Source organism: Bipolaris victoriae (genome assembly GCF_000527765.1).
Source record: "Bipolaris victoriae FI3 unplaced genomic scaffold scaffold_62, whole genome shotgun sequence".
NCBI classification, from domain to species: Eukaryota; Fungi; Ascomycota; class Dothideomycetes; order Pleosporales; family Pleosporaceae; genus Bipolaris; species Bipolaris victoriae.
The window spans coordinates 38,553-54,776 of NW_014575330.1; the positions used below are offsets into that span (position 1 = coordinate 38,553).

At 52.3% G+C, this 16,224-nt stretch overlaps 6 protein-coding genes across 6 annotated transcripts; 1 reads left to right on the forward strand and 5 right to left on the reverse strand.

Moving 5' to 3' along the window:
- Positions 1–10: 10 nt before the first annotated feature.
- On the reverse strand, positions 11–3,487 carry COCVIDRAFT_103802 (hypothetical protein; the record flags this gene model as incomplete). The annotated part of the gene is made up of 3 exons (XM_014699417.1): positions 11–896; positions 1,077–3,390; positions 3,442–3,487. 3 exons carry the CDS (start codon positions 3,485–3,487, stop codon positions 11–13), a joined length of 3,246 nt encoding a protein of 1,081 aa, XP_014554903.1.
- A 983-nt stretch (positions 3,488–4,470) lies between these two features.
- Positions 4,471–6,754, forward strand: COCVIDRAFT_17433 (hypothetical protein; the record flags this gene model as incomplete). The annotated part of the gene is made up of 4 exons (XM_014699392.1): positions 4,471–4,479; positions 4,541–4,706; positions 4,758–4,869; positions 4,921–6,754. 4 exons carry the CDS (start codon positions 4,471–4,473, stop codon positions 6,752–6,754), a joined length of 2,121 nt encoding a protein of 706 aa, XP_014554878.1.
- Positions 6,755–7,441: 687 nt separating this feature from the next.
- COCVIDRAFT_28077 (hypothetical protein) lies at positions 7,442–8,548 on the reverse strand (the record flags this gene model as incomplete). Its single annotated transcript, XM_014699418.1, has 1 exon — positions 7,442–8,548. The coding sequence occupies one exon, from the start codon at positions 8,546–8,548 to the stop codon at positions 7,442–7,444; it is 1,107 nt and encodes a 368-aa protein (XP_014554904.1).
- A 1,347-nt stretch (positions 8,549–9,895) lies between these two features.
- Positions 9,896–11,316, reverse strand: COCVIDRAFT_103791 (hypothetical protein; the record flags this gene model as incomplete). Its single annotated transcript, XM_014699419.1, has 2 exons — positions 9,896–11,086; positions 11,179–11,316. 2 exons carry the CDS (start codon positions 11,314–11,316, stop codon positions 9,896–9,898), a joined length of 1,329 nt encoding a protein of 442 aa, XP_014554905.1.
- Positions 11,317–11,895: 579 nt separating this feature from the next.
- On the reverse strand, positions 11,896–12,855 carry COCVIDRAFT_39244 (hypothetical protein; the record flags this gene model as incomplete). Its single annotated transcript, XM_014699420.1, has 1 exon — positions 11,896–12,855. One exon carries the CDS (start codon positions 12,853–12,855, stop codon positions 11,896–11,898), a length of 960 nt encoding a protein of 319 aa, XP_014554906.1.
- A 582-nt stretch (positions 12,856–13,437) lies between these two features.
- COCVIDRAFT_103714 (hypothetical protein) lies at positions 13,438–14,961 on the reverse strand (the record flags this gene model as incomplete). The annotated part of the gene is made up of 2 exons (XM_014699421.1): positions 13,438–14,387; positions 14,493–14,961. The coding sequence occupies 2 exons, from the start codon at positions 14,959–14,961 to the stop codon at positions 13,438–13,440; spliced, it is 1,419 nt and encodes a 472-aa protein (XP_014554907.1).
- Positions 14,962–16,224: the final 1,263 nt, after the last annotated feature.

The following is a 16,224-nucleotide window of genomic DNA, read 5'->3' on the forward strand; positions in this document are numbered from 1 at the left end:
ACGAAATTTTTTACTTGCGCAGGTACTGCACCAGCTCAACAAGCTGCGAGCGTGTCTCATCCTCCAGCTGCTCCTCAGGAGGGCTGAGCACCTTCTCGAAGATGGGCATCAACTGCGGAGTGAGCTGCTGGACAGTGGGCTCGTTTTGCTGGTACAGCTTGACAATCATGCCGAATACTGGCTTGTTCTCCTCGTAATCCTCGCGAAGGGGGAGGAGCTGCACCAAACGGGGAAGAACTTCTGCAATGGGAAGCTTGCCGGGGTGCTTGCTGATAAATCGGCTAACACAGCCTGCTGTGTTGTCGAGCAGACGGGCCTGGTCCTGTGCTCCAAGCAGAGGCTCAAGTTTGGAGAAGATGCTAGACAAAGACTTGAGAATCTCGTCATCGTTGGTCGTCATCTGGCACAACAGACCCATGCCATAGACAGCATTGGATTTGGTTTCGGGATCTTCATCCGACAAACGGTGGAGAAGCAGCTTGAGTAGGCCGCTAGTGTAGGGTGTGCAAGCAGCACCCATGTTGCCAACGCACTCAGCAATGGTACCAACGGCGGCACTTCGCTCCGTTGAATCTTGACTGCTGGCATACTTGACAATGGGCTTCTCAAACATCTTCCAGAGCTCGGCAAACTGCGAGCCAAGGGCAACGGATAGGCATGTGACAGCTTCCAACGCCGTCTCAATGACGAGCCAGTCGTACTCTGAGGATTCGTCAAGGATGTCCTCATCAGCATCGTCGCCGAGATCTTGCTGGCAAGGATGACGCTTGGTGATAACAGCAAGCAGATGCTGGCACATGTCGGGTACCACCGTGCCATTTTCGGTAAGCAATACTGCAGGTCCGCACAGCTTGAGAGTTGCTGCGACATCACGGTTGATGTCGGTGACAGTGCCACTGGGTTGCGTTAGCAATATTCTCGAAGATAGACTAAAAAACCAGTTGATGTAAAAGTTGCTCAGAAGTAGAATCGCTTTCACCTCAAGTGCACTTTGTGCATCGGAGTGAGCTGGGATTAACGAATAGTGTGTCATCTTTGCAAAAAAAGAAAGTTGAAAAAAACTGAAGAATACATACCGATCCATCTCGTCTTGCCAGACAGTCATGGTTGCAGTCATAACGAGGTTAGCCAGCTTGCGGAGCTCCTCTGGTGGTTCGACAGCGAGAGGAAGACCAGGCTTCCACTTTGCCATACCATCGCCCTCGGCCATGCCAAAGAGGCAGGCGTATGTTCGCCACAAGGTACCAAGCGCAGCCTTGCGGATACCCTCATACGGGTGGTCTACAAGCTCAAGCAGCTTGGTGACGGTGGCCTCCATGTAAGGAATGTATTCACGGCGAGTGTGAGTGATGATGTCACCATAAACTTCAGCAGCAATCTCCTTTTCCATGGCTACGGCGCTGATGCCCTCAAGATCATCCCAGTCGTCATCGGAATCATCGTCATCCATTGCAGCCTCGTTGAGATCGCTACCGTCATCGCTGGGTGCAGCAACCTTGATCTTGCGACCTTGAATGACAACTTCAGATCCGGCCAGATCGGCAGCCTCCTCCCCAAGCTCGACATCGAGACCAGTCTCTTCTTGGTCAAGGCAGTCCTGGAGTCCCTTAACAGCGCCTGGGAGGTATTTGGCGAATTGTTCTTCGTAGACCTTGGCCATGGTACTCCAGAGGATGTAGCTGGTCTCCCTGAGGCGGGGGTGGTCGAGATGTAGGGCCTCTTCAGAAGCCTCCATCAATGGCAGAACAAAAGGCTCGAATGGCCCTGGGCCGACAGCAGAGGCCATTTTGCCCATTGAATCGCAGGTGACGCCACGAAGGTCAAGCTCGTCTTGGCTGTTCTTGATCCTCACGTATGGCGACAGTTCATTCATGGTCTGTTCGAAGAAGGGAATGAAGGCTTTTTCAGCGGCAGAGGCGATGGAGCCAACGGCACCAATAGCAGCACTCTTGACCTTGAGGTCCTCGTGATGGAAAAGCTTGCTGAAACGGGGTACCAACTCAGGTACGTATGTAGCAGCATCCTCAGGCTCCAGGCCCTCGATGAGGGAGTCAATAGCGTGACAGCTACCACGGATGATTGAGAGACTGCGGTCATCTTCTGTGCCTTGCAAGTTGCCAGCGGCAAGGTCAAAGTTCTTGATCATGGCGGGAATGAGGCGGGCATGCTCTTTGCCAACATCCTCGGCAAGGTCGTCGGCCAAGCGCGCAACACCATTGAGAGCAGCAGCCCGGACCTTGAGCTCAGGGTCTTCAAGCAGGTGAAGGACCATGGGCAAGATCTCGTGAAGCTGAGTGGCAATGAAGTCAGGTGCGCCCTCGACACACATACCCAAAGCCAGAATACCAGCTTGGCGATAGTCAGGGTTCTGTGATTGGAAGTATTGGCCGAGGTTCTTGAGCAGAGGAATAACGACTTGGCTTGGAGGCAGGCTGGAAGCGAGGATGTCGAGAAGGCCAAGAGCCGAGCGGGCAGGAGTGACATCTTCATCCTCACTTGACAGATCGCCCAGTTCGGTGACGATGTGCAGAGCCTTGAGGGTCAGCTCTTCTCCAATCCTGAGACCCTGAATCTTGAGCCTCCTGTAACGGACGCATTGCATGAGGAAGGCAAGAGCCTGGGAGCGGTAGTCATCCTCAACGTTTGTGCTAGAGGCAAGTTCCAGCATGAATTTGACAAGGTCACCAAAGTGCTTTGCCAATAGTGCAGACTCGCAGCCGAGAAGGGTCTGGAAGACCTCGAATGCCTGCATAGCACGGTCCTCATCACCCTCATCGACGGTGGCCTTGAGAACGTTGACCATGGCAGGAATAGATGCCTGAAATAGAGCAAGCGCCTTGGGATCCTCGTCGGGCTCGAGGAGCATGGCCAGGCGGCTGAGACCAAGCATGGTGTTGATTCTGACCTCGACACTCTCCGGGTCTTGGATAGTGGAGCTGAACAACTTGTACAGATCGGCAGGCTTAGCAGGGAAGGAATCGCCCACCGATTCGAGAGTTGTGTAGATGATGTAGGTGCCAACCTCACGTTGTCGGACGTTGGCGCTGGTAGCAGCCTGCTGGAGGTATCCCGGGAGGTCAGCCCACTCGCCATCCTCGAAGTCTATGGCTGCGATAGCAGCAATGACGCGGGCAGCAGAGTGGCGGGTAAGGGCGACATCTTCGTTGAGTGTGAATTGAAAGATCTGGTTGCGAAGGGAAGCCTTTTGTTCAGCGGGGAGGTTTGCCCAGTGCTTTGTCACGAGCTTCCTCGCCTCTACAGCAGCCAATTGGCGCAGCGCAGGCTTGGGGTGGGCGCAGAGAATCTGAAGCAGGGCATTGAGAGAGGCAGGAGAGCTGTAGTAGCTCTTGTTCAGAGTGGAAGTAGCGGCCTTGACACGCTCGGTGTTGGCTGGAAAATTGTCAGTCGAGAATCATGGGCAGGCGGGGCAAGGCTACTTACGCTCCAAGAGGCCCTCGAGGAGCTGGACAAACTGTTGCTCGTCCATGGCGGCGCTCTCACAGTGTAAGTATGCAGAAAGCTTGCCTAGGGTGGTCTCTCGCAGAACAGCGCAGACCAATATTGACAGTTGTGGAGGAAGAGCGCTGGGCCGCACATTCTTTGAGGTGGGGATTGGAACTTTTTTTACGCTAGTCTCAGGGTCCAGCGAATTAGGTAAGCCAGGCTGGCAGCCAATGACGGCAGTGCGCGGCCGGAGGAGCTATGGCTTCCTCCGGAGGCTGCTTGCGTGCAGTATGCAGCTCAAGTGCGTGCGCAGAAAGCATAATTGGTTGCGTGTTCCATTGTGCAGCACAACGGCCTGTCTTTGCTGGATGAAGCTTTGACCGGCCACTCGAGCAAATTTTAGAAGAGACAGAAAGGTCAGCTCTGGGGCTCAGAGCGAAGGCGCCTCAGCTGCACCAACATCAATGCTGCATGCTGAGTGGCGCGTAGTATGAGCAGGGTGAATTGCCGGTGCGGTGGCGCTGATATGGGGAGTTTTGGTGCTCAATCGGGAGAGGGGGTGGAAATGGCTGGCTGCCATGCTGTAGCCATGACGAGCAGCATGGTTACAACGAGGCGGCGCTCAGTGAACAAGAGACAAGCAGACTGGGGCTACGAGGCGCCAATGGCCATGAGATTGCAAAGAGCAGAAAAGGAGGCAAAGACAGACATGGAGAATGTATGCAGAGCTGGACGCGAAAGAGAGAGTCGAAGGCACAGGGAGGTCCAGCCAGGTGCAGGACAAGGTGATAGGACGCGCTAGGCTGGGGTCTGTGCGGCGGAAAGCTGTTAGCAAAAACAGAAGGAGCAACAGCGGCCAGCACAAACTCGCCGCTGCCATCACAAACGAGGAGGCCTTCTCTACTATTCTTCTCTCTTAGTCCCTACATTGTAATTCCCTACCCCGCCCCGCCCGCGCCCTCCCCCCATCACCACGTCTGCAGACCTCACTCGGACACGTTACCTGACCCCTCCGCCTCCGACTCCATGGCTTCAGTACGTCAGGCACTCCCGCGCTGATACCGCCACATGTGACATCGATGCTGACCTCGTCCAGCAAGCTCCCAATCAGCCGCGCCCCTACCCAGGCAATTACCTTCCTAACGGCGGCGCTCCTGGTGTCCCCTCAGGCCCAGCGCCTGGAGCTGTCCCGCTGCTTCCCAACCAGGGCCGCGTGATCCAGCAAGGAAGCGTACGAGTTCTCTGCATTGCCGATGTTCGAGGTGGGTACAACCTTCGTCTTGGGTGCAATGGCATATACTGACGTTGTAAAGGAAACCTGCAATCGCTGAACCAGCTCGCCGCCGATGCCCGCGCAAACTACATCATCCACACTGGCGATTTCGGCTTCTACGATGACCGCTCGCTGGATCGCATTGCCGAGAAGTAGGTGCCCGCATGTACTCAATCACCCTCTTTCAGAGCTGACTGGTCCAGGACTCTCAAGCACGTAGCCCAGTACTCGCCGCTCCTATCAGACACGGTCAAGCGCTCCATTGCCTCGGCACCGCCTCAGCCTCCCATCAAGGAGCGCTTCGCAAGAGAACACCTGCCCCTCTCAGAATTGCCCCTCTTCTTAAACAAGACCTTCACACTAAACGTGCCTGTATACACTGTGTGGGGAGCATGCGAAGATGTCCAAGTCCTTGAGAAGCTGCGGTCGGGTGAGTACAAGGTGGACAACCTACACATCATCGATGAGGCGCATTCACGGCTACTCGACGTCGGTGGTGTCAAGCTGCGACTACTCGGTCTTGGCGGTGCTGTCGTTATGCACAAGCTCTTCGACAACGGCGAAGGCAGGACTACCATTGCAGGTGGACAGGGCACAATGTGGACCACCCTGCTGCAAATGGGCGAACTCGTCGACACGGCCAACCGCGTATACGACCCGACCGAGACCCGCATATTCGTCACCCATGCTTCCCCCGCGCGTGAAGGTCTGCTCAACCAGCTGTCTGTCACATTGAAAGCCGACTTCTCCATCTCTGCTGGTCTGCATTTCCGCTACGGCAGCTCCTATAATGAGTTTAGCGTCAACCCAACCCTTGACCACTACCGCGGAAAGCTCGCCGCTTCCAAGGCTTCGTTCAACGATGTTTGGGATACAGTCAAAACTGAAGTCGAGCCTGCTGTCGCCGACAGCGAGTCCCAGCAGCGCCTCCTCGCTCTGGCACTTGAAATAGTGAACAAGATGCCCACAGTGGCCAACGGCGGCAATCCTTTTGGCGGTCCTGCTCCAGGCCCCCAAAGCGGCGTTATCGATGAGAGTGCATTCAAGAACATGTGGAACTTCAACCTTGCGGATGCTGCCTATGGATGGCTTGTCCTGGATATTGACAATGGCAGAATTGGTACTGAGATGAGGGCTCAGGGTTTCAACTTTGCCCACCGAGGTGGCAAGGTCGCGCCAGGCCAGACTCAGCCTGCGGCCGCCAACACTTCAAGCGGCCCTCCGGCTGCTGTAAACCCCAGCCCCTCTGCTCAGCCATCCCCTGTTCCTGGACGTCAAGGTGGTCCCCCCACGAGCGCCCCTCAGCAACCTCGCCCAGCGGTCGCCACCCCACCTGTTCCTCAGCAGAAACCCAACAGCGGCACCCAGCCCGTACGCGCTGCTACCCCTAAGGAGCCCATCAAGGCCGCCACCCCACAACCCCCAGCCAACAACGGAGCTTCCAATGCTGGAGCTGAGAAGTCGGCTCCTAGCGAAGCCAAGCCCAATGGCACCGCGGCCCCAGAGAAAGCCGCATCGCCAGCACCCAGGGAACCCGTCGAGCGGAAAGAGAGCAAAGGACTGTTCATCGCCGGTGTCAAGGACGAAGAGGAAGCCAAGAGCCTGCTAGCGGAGGAAGATCGGTCCAAGATTGAGAAGATTGAAAAGATTAAACATTTTTTTGTCGCCCACTTCCCCACATCGCAAGATATGCATGGCGCTCTTCGTCGCGTTGCGGATGATGTCAGGAATGCTAGGGGAGGACCAGAGAACAAGACGGTCAAGATCTATAACGAACGCGGCCCAGGCAGCAACCAACCCAGGTACGGTGCTGGTAACTGGCAGGCCAGCAACCGGGGCGGTGTTCAAGGTGGCGGCTACCGAAGTGGAGGTGCTTCTGATAGCGAAGGTGGTCGCGGTGGCCGTGGCGGTCGTGGTGGCTCTTCGCGGGGTGGACGAGGTGGAGAGCGAGGCGCTCGTGGCGGTCGAGGAGGAAGGGGTTCGTTCAGGGGCGGTGCAGGTGAAGGTGCGGCAGCATCCACTGGAGGCGAGTCATAAGACTCTTCCCTCTTTCTCGGCGGCCGCATCTCTATATTCTCACCGACTCTGATACCCCCACTTGTTTCTTTTTCGGTTTCGTGTTAACGGCTTTTTTAACGACGGGTATGATGCGACGTTGAACCCTCTCTTCCTCTCCCTCCTTGTCTTTTTTGTAAGCTTCACAAACAAAAAATTTCACGCCTTTTTTAGAGGGGATCAACTTGCTGTTTCTTGTGGTTTTCAAAGGCTGCTTATCATGGTTCTCTATGGGTGTGCGAACCCGTTTCTCTTTCCCCTCGCTGAATCACATCCCCCTCTTTTTTTGGGGGGGGAAGCGGGACATGGAGTTGTATGTAGTAATGCTAGATACGTATCTCTCATTATTTTCTCTATCATCATAGTGGGGTGTACGTGGAGATTAATGGCGATTTTGCACAGCTTGTGCCTTACTTATCTATGTCTGAACCCTTTTTCCTAAACCGTTCTTCGTGCTGGTGGTTGAATGACTGCTGGTATACAAGGGAGTCTGATGATGATAGTGATGAGAGAAAAGGGGAATCACGCATTGCAAGCATCATCGGAAGCGATATAATCGACACCAAAATCGTATCAAAAATGAATACTGTATTCAATACTAGTAGTGATTATTCCCTGCAGTATTTTGATTCAACAAAACAAGTTGGCTGTATCAATACCGAGCGCATGTCACAAGATAACACACAACCCAGCTAGCGCTTCAAAACTCAAACTGCAGCAATCCCACCACATCCCTGCAGTATCTCCACAGCAGTCGCATAACTTAGATGCTTCACCGGGGTCCCGTCTTTGATTGTTGGCCTGCGTCGTTTGATGATTGACCGGTGTCGTTGCCGGCTGTCTATTCTCCTCGCTCTGCCTTGCTCTCATAGGCTCATTCGGATTTCGGAACTGCAGAAATCGTTCGACCGGTAAATTTGAACGCGTGGGCATGCTAGGATTCATGACGATGCGGGGGGCAAGGTCCATGTCTGGATCGCGAGAATCATCTACCAGAGGTGGTGGCGCGGGAAGATGGCCACCGTCGCCTGGGTAGGGTGGACCGGGATCATTATCTGAAAGCAGCTCCTGAAAGTTGGATTTGACAGTTTGGGATACGCTTGATCGGGGCTGGATCACTCGAATAACAGGAGGAGGTTCCTCGCGAATCACCATGGGACAACGCCTAAGTTCGCCATCCTCCCTGCCAGCGGATGAACGGGATTGTGATGGATGTAAATGCGAATAGTTTGGCATGCGTTCCTGTGGAGATTGATTTGTCAAGGTCTCAGAAGACGACCATACACCAGATCCACGCGTATTTGAAGAGTCAGGCACCTGCAAGGTGGCTGACGATACGAAGCCAGGTGATGCTCCTTGTTCAAGACCCAGTATCCTTGTAGCACGCGAATAATCGAAGGGCGTAGTTGCGTGGTCACCTTGAAGCAATAGGTGCTGTAACCATTCTTGAGGGGAAGGATATGTCGATCTTATTGAAGGTAGCGAGCTGAGTGTAGATGAAGGCGGTGCGTATTTCTTTTCAGAGTATTCTTCATCCTCTGAATCGGCTCCGCCTCGTAAACGAAGTTGTACTGAATCAGTGAGTGTCAAATTATCCAGTTCAGGGCCGATTTCGTTCAGGTGTGATGTCGAAGGAGCTCCAGCTCTGCGACTAGACAATGTTCTGGCGATTTCGGAACTTGATTTTGATGGCCGACCCGGAGTAACAATCCATGCTCCCCTTTGGCCACTTTCAGTCTTTGCAATGGGCTCAGGCAGTAAGTTTCGTGGTAGCATTCTATCCCCGATATGGTAAACGCTCCACTCATCAGTGTTAGACGAGATAAGGGCACTCGGGTTATCTTGCATAGATTTCGAACGCCTTGCCAAATGCTGTACACGGTCAACATGTGAGTGCAGTCTTGTATCGACCAGCTCCAAGAAGGAAGTTCCATCTATGGTTCCAATCAAACGCGGGCTTGTGGAGACGCTCGTGGCTGAAGCCCTGTCTGGCAGCGGCTGCTCATCTTGGTTATCTGAGACAAATTCGTCTGATGATGAAAACCATACAGTATCGCATGCCCCGATAAATTGCGGAGTTGGTGAAAAGCCAGGCGGAATGTTTAGGGGCGTCGGCCTGAACTTCCCTGATAAAGAGGCCTGTGCATGTACAATTGGACGCACTGAATCGCTTGTAGCGTGTCTCAGATGACACCTGGTGTTGTATGTTGGATCACCTTCGACATCCGACCAACACGGAAGAGCATCAAATTCCTCGTCTGTCATATAGGCCGGATGGGAATCGTTTGGCCCTTGATTGGGATCCGGGCTTTGAGCGCGCCTCCCTATTGCTACTTCTGCTTGTGAGATTTGCACCAGTCCATAGTCATCTTGCCGCTGTAAACTTCTCGAATTTCCCTGTTGCACGTTTGGTTGATCCAATTCATTCGTCTCAGCCGCACCGTGCTAATGGCTGGTCTGAGAACCAGTTTCTGGATCAGGTAGAGTGCGCCCTGATGGTAGTGGTAGTTCTCGAGCATGCTGTGATGAGCAGCGTTTTGTTGTATCTGGAGATGCAAACATGGAAGACATAGGTGATGACATGAATGAAGGCGTACGTGAAAAGGAGTCATTGAGAGCTGTATATAGCGACGAGGTAGTATGAAGTGACATATTCGGTGTCGACATGGCACATGAACCTAGCACATGGGGGGATGATGCAGCGTTGGGTGATTGACGCGAAACACTACAGAGGTCAGAAGCTTTCTCACAATGGAGTAAGAAAGACTGCAAGGAGATATACCTTGGAGAATCTTCCTCACTGGCACCTTCTGAACTGCCTCCGCCACGCAGAGATACGAATGGCGGTGTTGAAGGGCATTCGCAAGAAAAACCGTATCCACTTTCGGCCCACTCAGAACCTTGATCTGTTCTTTCCGACTCATCAGAGGACAGTGTTATCGTCCTTTGCCCTTTTGTCTCACCATCCTTGCCATTGGTGTCAATGTCACATTCATAACCGGTATCAGGTCTCGTCTCTGGTACAGCCACTATGGCTGTGATATCCGATTCTTGGATTTCCACATCTACAATGTATACTCTTGGCATTTCCCTTGCGGTGGTCTCGTCTCGGAAAAGCTCTTTCTATGAGCCTACTTCATCAGCCCAGCTACGGCCCTTTTCCATTGGCGATGGCAACCCGAAGGAGTCTTGCTTCTGGATAGTTGGACGTTCGGGTTCGGGTTCGGGGTCCTTAGTTTCAACGGCTTTGCCTTTTGCTGGAGGAAGCTCTGGGAAGTCTGCGGCAGAAGGCGGGGGATTGCCGAACTTCTTCTGCTCTGCTGGTCTTGATCCCGCTCCGTCATAGTCGCCACGTCCACCTCGGCCTCCTCTTCCACCGCGGCCTCTGCCACGTCCCCGGCCAGAATGCGTCATAGGCTCATTATAATCGTCGCCGTTGAATCCATTGTTCGCTGGTCGTGAGGGCGCAATACCGCCGTGAGCACCTCTGGCAGCGCCTCTGCGCTTGTCGTCTCCAATACCTGAAAAACCATCCTCTTTCTCCAAGTCCCACTCTCTGCCCTGTTGTGCTTTCAACTTGCGCTGTCGGTTCTTCTCGCGCTCGCCCATCATCTGCTGACGGCTCTGGCGTTCGGCCTTTTGCTTCTCAGCTAGTGCCTTCTTACGCTCTATATCCTGCTGCTGCATAACCGCTTCGCGAGCCTCAAAATTGCCCTTGTCGGCTTCAGCGCGAGCGTGGGCGGTCTGGCGAGCTTCGTTCTTGATGCGCATGTTGGCAAGCTTAGCATTCAATTCATCCTCGGTCAGGCGTGTGCGTGCGGCGCCACCAGTGAGTGTCCTGTCGCCGCGCACAGAGTGGGTTGGCTTTTCTTTTGGTTCTGTGGGAGCAGATGGAGGAGCGGATGAAGAGTCGGCATTTTCTGGAGCGGCCTTGTCTGCAGTCACGGGCTCCGCCTCTTTTGGCGCCTCGACAGCCTTTTTGTCGTTTTGTTCGAGCCGAATATCAGTGTTATGGCCCCCACGGCTCCTCCCACGGCCCCTTCCTCGTCCACGGCCGCGGCCTCCTCTATCGTTGTTCCTGGGCTCTCTTGAGGCTTGCGGCGCCAAATGCGCCTGTGGTGCGACAGGTGGCTTTGGCTCTTCAGGTACAAACTCGGGAGCGGAAGGCTGTAGCTCTGCTGGATTTGCCTCGACGACTGGCTCAGCAATAGGCGTGATATCGTCGTCAAAGAATAGGTCGTCGGTGCTTGCAGTTTGAGCGAATGGGTCTATTGAGGGGTCGTCATAGGCGGGGTCGTAGGACGCGCTGACAACCTGGCATTCTGTTAGGACAGTTTCGTGGACAGGAACACAAAATGTGTATGATAGAAAGGGAAACGACAACAGTCGCATCAGATACCACATACCGCTGCATGACTAACCTGAGCTGGTGCTGGTGCTGCTGGCTCAGACGGTGGTTGTGGTTTTGGCGGGGTCTTGTCGGCGACTGGCACTGGAGTTTTGTCTGCCTCGTCGGGCTGTGTTGCCCACTTTGACTTGAGCATGATGTGTGTGGAGTGTGTGTATTTGCGTGCAATAGCGAGTCGTGGTGCTAGAAAGAATATCTAGTAATAGCGAGTGAATACGTCCTGTGCTAGCAATATCGTGAAGTGGACATGTGTGGTGGAGAGGAATGATCGCTACCTGACCCGAATTACATACTACGTATGCACTAGCACTTGCAGCAACCCTTGACCGGTCCAAGCTCCACAATTCATCCCCCGCACTTGCTCAGTCCCTGCGTGACCGCTTCTGTTCTCCACCGAACGTCACTGCTAGGGCATTCGCCCTTGTTTTATATCATCTGGCATTTCATCTGCACATTACACCCCATGCTAACTAAGGAGACATCGTCCACACAGTTCAGTGAAATTCTACCCTTTTTGTGACCGCACTAAACCTTTCCCTCACATGTGACTGTTGCAGATACATGAATGGAAACATAGACAACCACTGTTCTTGGCCAAAGAACAGATCCGAGTACCCCTTCCCTGTTCATCCAGAACCCTAGCTCACATCCTCGAACTTAAACCCAGAAGGCTCCAGTCAGCAATATCGCCAGGCTTAGGGTAAGAACAATGGCCCTAGGAACCTGAAGTTGCAGAAGTTAGTTGAGGTGTTGGAGGCGTATATACACAAGCGTTGAACCCGACCGATGAAGAGATGCTGGAGCGATGAGTGCTGGTGGGCGAAGAGTCTGGCGTCGAAACGAGTGTAGAGGCTTGGCTTGAGAGGCTGTCATTTAGGTCAGTGCCCTTCGCGCGCTTACTCGCCATTTGGATGTTTTTGGTGACAACCTTTCCCAGCTTTACAGGTGTCTGTTGTTTGATCTTGTGGCTGATGATGGCTGAATCCATCACATGTGGCACCTGTGTAGATATAGACTCGGGTGGTTGAGAACCAGTCGAAAACTTGGTGGCGTCCTGCACTTTGGCAGTAACGACCTCCTCCCTAGCGGATGCAGCAGAAAGTAGGTGTTCGAAGAAACGAGAGTCGAATCGGCGTGCTTGGGGAGCAGGATGCGAGAGGGCGACGTTCTTCTCAGTCTCAACCTGCTCCAATGGCGACAGCTCTTCCTTATGGGCAAACAATCCGTCTTGTGTGTTGAGACCACTTGTGCGGATGGTTGTCTCAAATTCATTGTCGTCGAGATACATAGTATGCGGTGCCAAATAGTCGAACTCAGCGTCCTTGTCGTGGAACTCGGTATCCATGTAAGCCTTGAAGTCGCACCGGATAAGCATCTGGCGCGGTGTCTCCATATTCTCATACAACGCAAGCTCCAAGGCTTTGCGCAGCGCAATGGTGTTCAGTGTGTCTTTTGGGGTCAAAGCAGCCTTGCTGGACGCAGCCTTGTTGGGCTCAGCGTCACCCAGTCGAACCACCTTAACGGAAGTAAAGGACAATTTCGTCGCCTTGATCTGCTCGGCGGCGGCGGTGGCGCGCTGTACGAGTTTCTTCTCTTTCTGGGCCCTCTTGTACTCCTTGAGTCCATTCATCTTCTTGTTCACAACTTCGCTACCGGTGCTCTTGAAGGCTGTCATTTTTGTAATAAGAGATGAGTTGTGACTACGAGGGATATCAGCCTTGCTGTGTATAAGCATGCTCTCACTTACGTATAGAAGAGGCTGTAGTTTTACACAATGTATAGTTGGTAGGGTGATAGAAAACAAGATTTTTGCGTCACTCTAGCGCGCTCTTTATCGTTTGCGGCGGGTTGAGAAAGTTGAATAGTTGATGGATTGGGCAAAGAGACGAAAGGAGGAGAGTAATATCAGTAATGGGAATGTGGGGCTACGGCTGAAACTACTTTACATCTGGTGAATGTTATGGATACTGTATGCGAGCGAGTGAAGTGAAAGCTCCAATCACCGGATTGCCAGAGTAGTTGTTGTAAAATGTGAAAGGCGATGACTGTCAGATCTATACTATGTATAGGTACGTGAGTGAGCTTCACGTTCATTCTACTTGATATTCTAACTACTCAGGAAGGACATCGAAAGAGCTAACAAAAGCTCTGGCCATGCCCAATGCATTCGCTGATGAACAGCCACAGCTTGATGAGGCGATTCGGGATGCAACTCCCAATGGCACTCTAGAGACCCTACATAGAGCCGATGACGTTCCTACGAATACTCCTCCTCATCAAAATCATCAAATACCCAATGCTCGAATACTTGCTGTCGCTCCTCCTCAGACTCTGCAGCTTTAAGCGCCTCGGCCTTAAACTCCTGTTCTCGCTGCTTTATCTCGTCATACAGCTCAGCAGGCACCCATCCTTCAACCCCAATATCGATGAGATCTCTACAATTCCGAAGCGATTCATCTGCATCTACTTGCGCGTCATGCAGACGCAAGCATTCGGCCACCTCGTCTTCTGAGAAGGCAATGGGACAGGGATGCCTAGTCTCGCCGTCCGTATTAGACTGAGAGGCCACGACTTTGTCCCAGTTTTTCGTCAAATCGATCAAGTCATTTTTGAGACTAACTATATCGCCCTGCCAAGGGTCACTGGCGTGAACGAAGAGTTTACGTCTCAATATGCTAAAGTTGGCGGTCAAGGCATCGTAATGCGTTGGGTTCAATGAGGCAGTCGCCACGACATAGAAGTAGTGAACTTGACGCCGATGTAAGAGCATTGTCTCCCGAAACTGTGCGTTTTCGCTTAGCTCGTCGAAATTCGGCGGTAGTTCAGGAAATGTAAGTGATTCGGAGATGCTGTCACCGTAGTTTTGAAGACTATTGGGGATACCGCATTGCAGGAAAAGTGGAAGTATTGTGCAGTGCTGCCAGTCAATCACACTTGCAATCCTGAAATCATCTGTTACAAAAATGTTATTCGGCTGAAGATCAGGATGTCTCATTGTCGGGCGGACCAGGGTACTGTTGCCGTCTGGTACGAGGTAAGGCACAGTTTGCAGGTATTTTTCCAAGTTACTCAGATGTTCAGAGGGGGATTGTGCCTGGTAACCATGGATTTCTCGGTGTAGACGTTGAAACGGGTGGAGCGGTCGACCGAATTTTGTTAGATATGCAATCTCTTTTCTGGCCCCAGCTTCAAGAGCGGCTGCTGGATCTGCGACTTTTGAGAATTCTGTCAGCACTATAGACAAAGAATGATATTATTACGGGCATATCAACAAGCTGATTCATTATATGGAAAGCCAGGACTGATACGTACATGGTCCACGGTTGGTCTGGATGTTGAGCCTTTTTCCACGCCAAAAGCTAAGACTTGTATCAGGGCCGATGCAAAAGTGACCATCGTATGCAGAATCCGCGATCGGCACCTCGACCCTCTCTAGCCCAGGTTGTATATCTTTGGTGTGATACAGACTACCACTTGCTGGAAAGGTAAGAGAGAACAATCGAGACTCTAACTCGACAAGGCTAGTGACGACAGTGATTCTGGCCTCTATCGACAGGTCAAACCAGATGTCGCCCAAGTTCTTCCCACGGGCCAGCTCCATAAACATGTATTCAGTCCCAGCTCCATTGTCTGGCGTAGTTGAGTAATCGTAGATCTTGGGTACAAGGATATCATGTAGACGGAGAAAGTTCATCGTTGCGACTTCACTGGCAACAACCAGATGCCTTGGCTGGGTAGAGAGATAAGGGATGCGTCCGACCAACTGAAACCCGTCACACATAGTGATGAGAAAGGTTCGGTTGAAGCTTCCCTCACTAAGTTTCTCAAACCGAGCCACATCTTTCGCATTCCGATTCACGGCGGCGGCAGCCAAACGCTTGAATTCGGATACATTGAAAGCACGTCTTCTTTCAGCATGCTTGAAAGAATCGTTCCATCTTCCACTTGGTTAGTTTGAGTTTGAGCCTGAAGGGGAGAATAAACGAACATCCATCGTCCCGACGTGTTCTCAAATAGTTCAGAGGACTCCATCAAAGATCCGGCTGGAGAATGAGTGAAGTGTCTGACAAGACTCCTAACCTCAATGGAGCGATGTATTCGTGGACGAGGGCGAGTGAAAGATACAAAAGCTAGACGGATCTTTGCGTTCTGAGAGAACCGTAATCCCATAGTTGAAGGAGGTGACGCAAAGATGGAGAGTGTCACCGCGGCGGATGATAGAGCACGATGATATGTGTGATGCGCTTGGACCACCCTTGGCACGCGCCAGGGTATCCAAACACCGTTCACTGGTTGGGAGGACAGTCGCGCCACAAAAGATAGTGAGAACTAGCCGAATGACGGGGTAAGCCATGGGTAAAACGATTCACTTTGAAGACTGGTCATGTGGACAACTTGTTCTATATGTCGGAACTACGTAGTGAGTCTTGGAAACCTGACCAAATTCGTTCTGTGGGATATTACAAGTAAATGTCATAAGTGTATTTAAAAGCATTGAACCTGTCACTACGTGAGACGCTCTCAGAGTTGCATAAAGTCTTGAAGGAAAGAAAGCTGTACAATGCAGATAACGTGAGGTCGTATCAGTTCAAGAGTTTGGAGCTGATGTACCGAGATCTTGTAGCCGCTCCTGCTGCTAGACTCTGATTCAACAATGGTATCATGTGTCAAAAAAACTGAATAATTGCAGTAAGAGATGCTGTCTAAATACTACACGCTGATACACTAGGGCTAGTCTCAACGGATGCAGATAATATGCTCCTTGAAGAATGCAAGCTTGCGCCGCATTACAATCAGAACCCCCTCATAAAGTGTCCTGTTTGCTATTGTTACAAGCGCCTGGAACAGAAAAAGACAAGTGAATCCTGAACTGACGAAACTTCTGCGGTAAATCAAGCGCTCGGTCCTTTCTAATAGGTCATGCGTCAGTGATAGAGGCACTTCTGGTGAAGCACGTGCCCTGGAGCGTTTGCTGTCTTTGTCACCAGATTTGATCTCTCACCGGTATGTAAGCAGCTACGTTTTGTCCTAGCCAGCCCCAAAC